This window comes from Conger conger, chromosome 12 (genome assembly GCF_963514075.1).
Source record: "Conger conger chromosome 12, fConCon1.1, whole genome shotgun sequence".
NCBI classification, from domain to species: domain Eukaryota; kingdom Metazoa; phylum Chordata; class Actinopteri; order Anguilliformes; family Congridae; genus Conger; species Conger conger.
The window spans coordinates 25,783,507-25,793,862 of NC_083771.1; the positions used below are offsets into that span (position 1 = coordinate 25,783,507).

General features: G+C 47.1%; 1 protein-coding gene across 1 annotated transcript in view; it reads right to left on the bottom strand.

The window, feature by feature from the left end:
- The window catches only part of nsmfa (NMDA receptor synaptonuclear signaling and neuronal migration factor a), a 47,258-nt gene extending 41,082 nt beyond the window's left edge, over window positions 1–6,176 (bottom strand). Inside the window, exon 1 of the mRNA XM_061262108.1 lies at window positions 5,903–6,176. Within this exon, the coding sequence (XP_061118092.1) occupies window positions 5,903–5,973 (71 nt within the window). The 5' untranslated portion in view covers window positions 5,974–6,176. The remainder of the gene's footprint in view (window positions 1–5,902) is intronic.
- Between the last annotated feature and the right edge of the window lie 4,180 nt (window positions 6,177–10,356).

The window sequence follows — 10,356 nt, forward strand, 5'->3', positions numbered from 1 at the left end:
CTGTTTTTATACTTTATATACAACCTTAAAATCACCCATTTATTTTCACCCGAGAAAACCGGCCATGTAAGAGAAGCTGTGTAATTGCTCTTTTAAGCACTGACTGGCAATGAAAGCGAGCAGACCATGTCGCTCTCTGGGCCCAGGGGCTGGCTTGTGGAGAAATATAATGTGTAAATATGTACAGTACTGCGCAGAAGTCTTAGGCACCCTAGACTTTATTATTCATTCATTCATTCATTCATTATCCTACAGAATACATTGGGCGAAAGGTAGGAATTCACCCTGGACAGGTCGCCAGTCCATCGCAGGGCACACATACCATTCACTCACACACTCATACCTACGGGCAATTTAGACTCTTCAATCAACCTAACCTGCATGTCTTTGGGCCGTGGAAGGAAACCGGAGTACCCGGAGGAAACCCACGCAGACACGGGGAGAACATGCAAACTCCACACAGAGAGGCCCTGGCCAACAGGGATTCGAACCCAGCACCACCCACTGCCAGAACACATTTGAGATTTCCAAATATTCATTTTCCAAAAGATTTAATTTTACAGAGACATTTTTGTATTTAATTTTAAAAAGTAACATATTGCTGTAAACAATTGACTACTTTTTACATAAAAACTTGATCAAGGCTGTCTGAGATCAGAAGCAAGGAGCCAACCAAAGTCTGCAGAAGAACTGTGGCAAGTTCTCCAACATGCTTGGAACAACCTCCCTGCTGATTGTCTTATAGAACTGCAGGACAGCGTTGGCTATCTCAGAGAAGTGATGCAGTTTTAACGCCGAAGGGTGGTCACATTTCATTGAATTATTTTTGAAAGAATCTTATCTGTACAGAATGTTATACAGGTGCCTAAGACTTTTGCACAGTACTGTATATCAGTTTCCCAACAATGCAAAGCCACTGGGAATGGGAGGGACCAGGTGGGTGGAGCAAAGCAGGTCAGGGCAGGGCAGCCTATAGCCTAGAGGCTAAAGTGCTTGATTGGGGCCTGGAAGGTTGGTGGTTCAAGCCCCAGTGTAGCCACAATAAGATCAGTGCAGCTGTCGGGCCCTTGAGCAAGGCCCTTAACCTAGTTTAAGGGAGTGGCCGCTTCCTAGTCTACTTAACTAAGTTGCTTTGGACAGAAGCTTCAGCTAAATAATGCAATGTGAGGCAGTGCGGGGCAGTGAAGGCCCCTAGTTCTCCCACTCCACACATAACCCAAGGGTAGCACCATGCTTTAGTGAGCCCCTCTTTCTTGTGAAAGGTCTGTCCCTTTGGGATGTGCAAGCTCTAATGCCCAAATGATCTTTGTCTGTGATGGTCAAAGCAGAATGTTTAATACATTGGACTGTTGCCGGAAGGTTGTGTGCTCAGATCCCACTGCTGCTGAGCCCTGGAGTAAAGCACTCAATAATTCAACAGCACATCCAGCAGTATTTACTGAGACTTGTTTAATGAGGCATTTTCAGACAAACTCTTACCCAATTACCCTCAGCCTGCTAGAGTGGGTTTATCTACAGGTATATAAATCGCCACATACCTCCATTCTCTCATACCGTTTCTTCTATGTGCTTTTCGCTCTTTTTCTCTCCAGTTTGGAATGACCATTTCAATTTAGGAGAGAGCAGACTGGCAGCTGTTCTCTTCTGAAACATGTGATGTCAGCTGCCATTTATTATCCAGAGCGACGTACAGTTGATTAGACTGAGCAGGAGACAATCCTCCCCTGGAGCAATGCAGGATTAATCTAACGGCTGTGCGGATCTTATTGTGCCTACACTGGGGATCGAACCACCGACCTTGCGGGTCCCAGTCATATACCTTAACCACTACGCTACAGGCTGCTAACTTAAATGCTCCCACCCCTGGGTGACGCTGGAGCCAGTTGTGTGACCCCCCCAGAAAGGCCCTTGCTGAGTGATTGAGGGCTCAGGGGAAATTTACACCACTCAGTTTCACTATCCTCATCTCCTCTCGTGACCTTCTCTGCACACACAATCACGCACCCACACACACACGCCCCCATCAGATGAATGGCCTTTTCTTTTTACTACACGACGTGATATCCATGTTAACTACCCACTTCTGCTCCCAGTTCACTCACACCCCTGTGCATGTGTGTGTGTGTTGTGTGCGTGGGTGGGTGTGTCCATGGGATCCATGTGTGTGTGTCTGTGCGTGAGTGCCTGTGTTGTGTGTGTGTGTCTATGTGGGGTCCGTGTGTGTGTGTCTGTGTGAGAGCGTCTGTGTTGCGTGTGTGTCTATGTGGGGTCCGTGTGTGTGTGACTGTGTGTGTGTGGGTGTGCGGATGCATGTGTGTACGTGGGGTATGTGTGTGCCATCTAGCTGTAGATTCTGCACACATGCATATATACACACACACACACACACAAATACACACACACACAAAAAGCACACAGACACACACACAGACACACACACACACACACACACACACAAACACAGTCACACACACACACACATTCCTGTGCAGCCCAGCCTCTTTCGGCCAGCTGTAATTCCCAGAAGGCGTGACTAAACGCACAGTCACTGCGGTTGGGGCGGGACATTGGGGGCTACAGTAACGGCCTCGCCCCCCGCAGGGCACGGACACGCCAAGCCCAGACACAGGCGCACACACCAGCTGTCCCCGCGCCTGCATGCGCGCGGGCATCGATGACATCACGGCAGAGCGAGGAAGCCCCGCTCGCTAAGCAGCGATGACTCAGCCTCCATGCCGATGACATAAACACCCTTCGCCGACCTTCAGCAGACAGCTCCGCTGCCAAAGACCGTTTAGCCACGTCCCGCACGGGACGCTCTCAGACAAGTCATACCTCCTCCCCCCCCCCCCCCCCCGAGAGCCCACCCCCCTCCTCCACCCTCCCCAAATCTCATTGAGAAAACAGCCCAGTTCAGGACTACGAACGGCACCGCGCTCCCATTCCTTCACATTCATTCAGCGCTCTCCTACCCAGAATGACTCACCATGCACGAGAACACGAACACGTCCGCCCGTGTCGTATGAGCGACAGCAAGCCTGACCTCCCCACAGCGCTCTCACACCACAGCCCGTACGGGCCGCATTGCTCATTCACCGCCGTGTACGGAGGATCCAACAGACAGCTGTTCATTGGGGCGGGTTTTGACATGGTTGATGTCGTTGGAAATTTACGAATCCAGATATCGACGAAACGGTCACGACAGGCTAAAGCGATGTTAGATTACACTACGAAGGAAATCGGTCTCCTGTCCGCCCCTTTGAGTCCGCGTTCATGTTCAGCCGACCCTGACGAACTGAAGAGACACGGTGTGGTTGAACATAAAATGCGTCAGAGACGGAGAAACCGTTATGTAAAGCTGACTCGGGCTCACAAAACGGCTGCAATGTTCTGGCCGGAGCTGCTATTGCTATTGCTGACACCGAATCAAACCCATTTCCTTTATGGTCAAGGCCCCCAGCACCCCTGACCCTGTGCATCACAATGGCTAGGCTACTCCACTCCTCACACTGTTCCACCCAGTGGTTTTGATGAGAAATCGTTACAACTCAAGAACTGTGGGGGGGGGGGGGGGGGGGCATATTGTGTCCAAATTTCTTATTCTACCAGTGGACTTAAGCGTGTGTGTGTGTGTGTGTGTGTGTGTGGGTGCTCTCCCTCTGCTCTCCCCAAATCCTGACCTAAGCCTGTGTGTGTGTGTGTGTGTGTGTGCTCTCCCTCTGCTCTCCCCAAATCCTGACCTAAGCGTGTGTGTGTCTGTGTGCATGTGTGCTCTCCCTCTGCGCTCCCCAAATCCTGAACTAAGCGTGTGTGTGTCTGTGTGCATGTGTGTGTTTGTGTGTGCTCTCCCTCTGCGCTCCCCAAATCCTGATCTGTGTGTGTGTGTGTGTGTGTGTGCTCCCCCTGCGCTCCCCAAATCCCCAAACCGCAGTGTGCAGACAGCCAGCGGGAAGCTCAGCCGCTTTGCTATTGGCTGCTGAAAGATATCGAGTTTCCTCGCCACCTCGTCACTGCCACCGCAAGTGCCGCGTGCTAGCGGAGCGCTTTCAAACCCGCACACACGCGCGCCACACTGCATACATAGCAGAACGACACACACGGGAGACCTGTGGGATAGCCGCACGGCTTTAGCGCGCACACCCCTCCCTGAAGTTGAAATTACCTCCTTGGAGCCAAACTCAAGGTCATTGCGCTCTGACCCCTCTCGAAAGGGTTCCGAATGTGCTTCACTGCCAGCGGCAAAGCAGTCGCGTTAATTCCATCCCCAGTCTCTTTAGGATTAAAGAAGCCCCGTGTGGACTATGCATCTTCGGATTCGTTTCGCTGCCACGTGTTCGTTAGGGCTGTGGGATGATTCTCATGCACGTGACATTGATGTTAAATCAGACGGTTTTCACTGGCAAGTTATTTCTGGCGTCGATGCTTAAAACAACCCAACACTACATGGTGTCAAGGGGATGCTGACACGTTTTGGAGAATCGGCATAACATTCAAGCATTGTAAAATGACTTATCGGCTAGACAAATAAATAAGGGTAACCGTCTGCAGCTACAGGATTCGGACAATAATGTGATGCGCTATGCCATATAACATATATATGCGCGTTCAATCGCTTGTAGAACTACCCTGTTGTGAAAGTATTTGTGCACAAATGTTGTCAAATTGATTTATGCAAATCCTTCTGTCTCTGGCCATGGAAAGCGCCCTGAAGCGGCACACTTCTGCTAATAAAGTGTGTCATTGCTTTTTAGCTTTCTAAAAACACAAATCAGACTGACGTATGATCGATTATGGACGTCTGAGTCCATTTTAATTTATTGAGCTAATTGGTGGATTACTAGGGTGATACGGAAAACATCGGTAAACAGCAGTGAGCGGCTGTCGATAAAACGCGTCAGATAAAAGACTATCGTTACCCTACTATTAAAACGCCTGTCGAAACTGGGACAAATTCGAAACTGTAGTGTGCAACTGATCGGAAATACATTTTTTGCTGTCTATAAAAACACTTTTAAACCACGACACAATCCTTCGCACATCGACAATGTCAAGCCTGCTTTTTTTGGATTTAACTATTTGATTTTAACCTTATCACTTAGCCTATAGAGGTGAGCGGATCAAAGCGATTTGCGCTACGCCTTAGCACTTATGCTTTACGCGACCCATTCAGCCAATCCAAACCACTCAGTCGACTTTTGTAGCAATGTCAGTTTGGCACCACTAACAAATCATTAATAATAATAATAATAATAATAATAATAATAATAATAATAATAATAATAAGAAGAAGAAGAAGAAGAAGAAGAAGAAGAAGAAGAAGAAGAAGAATGCTAATTCAGTCCACCGCGACTGTATTAGCTACAGTATATGCCTATCCACCAAATTCAGCAGTTCCCACCTGTGATATTCCGAAAATCCCGTCTCTTAACCTTCACTTCGCCCCTAGTGAAAGCTCATAATGAATCCCAGAAGAACAGCAGCCACGTCCGAGGACAGACGACAAACGATGAAAGCAGGGACATGCAGTCAAAGTTTTATAATACGAGGCCGTTTGCGCACTCTAGTCATGTCTCCCTACATAGCTGGTTACGCAAATAATATGGCAGCATTGCAGGAATCTGCTCGAAGAGAAACCACTGCAGGTAGCTACTGCCTTAGTACAATTTCTGACTAGTGCAAATTGCTGTCACTGATTTATCCAGTACTTCGAAATACTCGAAATTAATTAACGACAAAGAACTGTCATTCACTGCACTGAAGACAACGATGCCGCGCGGGCGTTCTTGGTACAGTAACTTCCCCACAGCGCAAAACTGTCAAGGTCCTGTGTCTTTCGCCAATGATCCTGCGTTAACCAAGGATACAAGGCAGCGTCTGCCAGCCGGTGTTTGGTATCACTTACCTAACTTTTGCCGCCACGGAAGATATCGCATCGTTTCTTAGATTCTTCCTTTTGGACACGGCAGTTCCCATACTGAAATGGAAACAACGCTGGCAGAAAAACAGCTCATTCCAAAGACCGAGTATAGGTAGAATCAGGGGAAGAAACACATGCAAACCAAAACAATTCCGAAATATAAAAATATAATGGGATGTGTTGGTTTGGATGTTGTTCTCTTTCTGTACTCTCCTGTGGAAAGGGCAAGGATTCAGAAGGGAATAACGCGTCCGGCCATTGCAATAGACCCGCAAAGCTAACAGTCGCTGAATGATAATTGCTATCAGCGGGTAGATTAGAGGGGAGCGCGATGCCTCCGTCTCACTGTTCAGTGCGGTCCAAGTGCGCCTGCGATGCTGTCAAATAGGGGCAAAGAAACACGCACGGCTCGATTCAGCCATCCCCCCCTTCTCTCTCTCTCTCTCTCTCTCTCTCTCTCTCTCGCCCGTTTCTCTCATTCCTTCACTGATCTGATTCGAGCGAGGGAGGTGCGGAGGGAGGGGTGAGGTGGACCATGGGCCGCCTTCAAAGGACGCAAGAAGGAGCGAAGCCCATCGGAAACCAGCAGTAGCAGGAACCATAAAAGGAGTGTCAAGTCAGGCGGTAGGTGGGGAGGGAGGTTGTTCTGTTCCCAAAGCTATATATCCACCATTTCTATGATTGGACATATGGCTATAAGATGGGTGAGCTTATACTGTGGCATGTTAGTTTCGAGACGAAAATGAATACAGCTGTGGGAAATCAGAAGAGGCAGGGTCTGACTGTGTTTGACTCTGTCGGACTGTGTTTGAGTATGTTTGACTGTGTCTGACTGTGTTTGACTGTGTCTGATTGTGTGAGGTGAATTTGTGGTGCCTTTCTTCCCTCACCAATGCTACAGCACACACTCACCTGCAGAATGAGAGGAGATGTTCATCAGTAGGGTCCAGTACACAGGGAGCGGGGTTGGGGGTTTGGGCAGATGTGTTGATTGGATTGATGAGAGGAACAGTGCTGAATTAACCAGGCAGGCGCAGCAGCGAAACGAGCTCATCGAGAGAAATCACTCCCTGCCTGAGGGTGTGCTGCACCTGCCTACACACTGCTGTTCCTGTCCCAGGACACACACACTCACTCTCACACAGACACAGACACTCACACACTCACTCACATACACACAGACACACACACTCACACACTCACTCACTCACTCACATACACAGACACACACACACACACACACTCTCACACACACTAAGACACACACACTCACACACTCACTCACACACTCACACACACACTAAGACACACACACTCACTCACATACACACTCACACACTCACTCTCACACACACACACACTCAGACACACACACTCACACACTCTCATACACACACTCACACACACACACAAACACACACACGCTCACTCACATACACACAGACACACACACTCACACACTCACATACACACACAGCCACACTCACACACTCACACACACACACACGCACTCACACACATACACACACACTCACTCACATACACACACACACTCACACACAGACACACACTCACACACTCACATACACACACAGCCACACTCACACACTCACACACACACACACGCACTCACACACATACACACTCACTCACATACACACTCACACAGCCACAGACACACACACACACACACACTCACACAACAGTGGTATGCAGAAGAGCATCTCTGAACACACAACACGTTAAACCTTGAAGTGGATAGGCTACAGAAGCAGAAGACATAAGTAAAAACATAACTCTAACGAATGCCCCCCAAAAAAGTGGTCACTGAGTGTAAATAATTATATGAATGAATGAATACCCTGTCCCACAGTTAAATATGGTGGTGGGTCATCGATGTTTCAATTTTTTAATTCCAGAGGCGCAAGGGTCCTATAACGGATTCCAAGCATCAGGCAATTTTGGCTGACAATCTGGCTGAGACTTGTGGATGGACTTTCCAGCAAAACCTTTTGACTTTTTGACCCAAAACATTCCTCAAAATCCACACAGAAGTGGTTCACTGACAACAAAATCTGGCCATCTCAGGCACCAGACCTCAATCCAATAAAAAACCTGTGGGCTGAACTGAAGAGGGCAGTTGATAAGCACAAACCCAAGAATGTGAAGGATCTTGTGAGGATCTGCATAAAGCACAGGTGTCAAACAGTCCTGGAGGGCCGTAGTGTCTGCTGGTTTTTGGGGTGTTCTGGGTTGATTCAAGTCATTGATTGTATCCACACGTCTTGTTCTCAAGGCCTTAATTGGCCTTAATTGGTAACTGATTGAAAGGAAACTACAAAAACCCGCAGACACTGCGGCCCCCTGGGAATTCAGTTTGACACCCCTGGCATAGAGCAAGGGTGGGCAATTCCGGTCCTGGAGAGCCGGTGTGTATGCAGGTTTTTGTTTCCACCAATTACCCTGGCTAAATGAGCTCATTGGCTGAATGCACCAACACTGGTTCACTTAGAGATTGGATCACAGTAAAACGGGGGACACAAGAGCAGTCTTCAGCTGTCAGTCATGCACATCAAGTAATGTACTGTAGCTAAAATGTCAGATGGCATAAAAGGCTAATTATGTAATTAAGGCCAGAAGTTGGTATGAAATCCAGAAATGGATACGGCCCTCTTTGCCCACCTCTGGCATACAGAAATGGTATACAGCACATTCTATCAATATACAAGCAAGCTTTAAATACATTGGACAAGAAACCAAAAATCTGTCATCGCTGAATACACTAAATACATATGTATTTGGACAGTGGATACTTGACCTTCGCATGTCTGACCTGCCTATTTTATAATAAAGACTATTATAAAATCTACACCTCGGTCTCACATCTGGGTCGCTTGTTCATTGGACCTGATGGATGTATTCTTCTGACCTTTTATTTTAGTTGTGTATTTGATTGTCTTGCTCTATGACTTTCTTACCTGTTGTTTAATGGCTTTTCCATCTTATTTGGCTAGCTTTCAGGCAGCAATTATGTTTTATGATTGAAATATTCACAATTTATTGACTTGTTTATACACTCACTGAGCACTTTATTGGGTGGACCTGTAGGCCAAATTGTTAATGCAAATATTTAATCAGCCAATCATGTGGCAGCAACAAAATGCATAAAAGCATGCCGACATGGTCAAGAGGTTCAACTGTATTTCAGACCAAATGTGAGAATGGGGGAAAAATGTGATCTAAGTAACTTTGACCATGGAATGATTGTTGATGCCACACAGGGTGGTTTGAATATCTCAGAAACTGTTGAACTCCTGGGATTTTTAGAGTTTTACAGAGAATGATGCAAAAAAAAAAAACATCCAGTGAGCAGCAGTTCTGGTTGCAAAAATGCCTTGTTAATGTGAGAGGTCAGAGGAGAAGGGCCAGGCTGGTCAAAGCTAACAGGAAGGTGGCAGTAATGCAAATAACCACACATTACAACAGTGGTATGCAGAAGAGCATATCTGATCACTTAAGTGGATAGGCTACAGCAGCAGAAGACCAATAAGTAAAAAAAGTCTAATAAATAACATAGGCCTACCCAATAAAGTGCTCACTGCTGCAATAAATTGCTGCATTTATTCATATGATTATATCATAAAGGCATATTTATTTATTTTGACAATTCCATACTCATGAGGATGGAAACGGATGAAGAGAGAAATGATATGCTCGTACATCTGAATGGTACTGAATAATTCTGGGCAGGTTTCACAGCCCGCTGTGGGGAGGGAGGGAGGGAGAGAGAGAATGAGGGGGGATAGGAGGAAGAGGGATGAATGGATGACAGCATACCTGTACATGCTCAGAGAAAAAGAAGGGGAGGGGAGAGAAAGCAAGAGAGAGAGAGAGAGAGAGTGGGGAGAGAGTGGCAAGAGAAGAGAGAAAGTGAGGGAGAGAGGGGGGAGGGGGCAAGCAAGAGAGGAGAGAGAGAAGAAGAGAGGGGGAGCAAGAGAGGAGAGAGAGAGGGGGAGAGGGGTGGCAAGAGAGGCGAGAGAGAGGGAGAGAGGGTAAAGAGAGTGAAAGCGATGCACAGCTCAATGGATGTGAGAGAGAGGGGGTGTGGGAGAGACACAACACAGAGACCCTGCAGCTCTTTCGGCACAGCAAGCAGCACAGCATGGCTTCAATTACATCACCACGTCATCAGCGTGATGCAGTCAGATGTGACCCCAATACAGTGAACATCTACACAATATTCACATTCTCTTTAAGGTCACAACTCAAATGACCCATGCAACTATCCCTTTACTTTACCAATACTTACATTTGGCAATATATTTCGGAATTGTATTATGTTCTGGAATTATATTGAATATAAACAGTTGGTTGTTTATAGCAGACATATACGTCAGATATAGGCTTGTGTATTGTGTATTAGGGTACACATACACCAT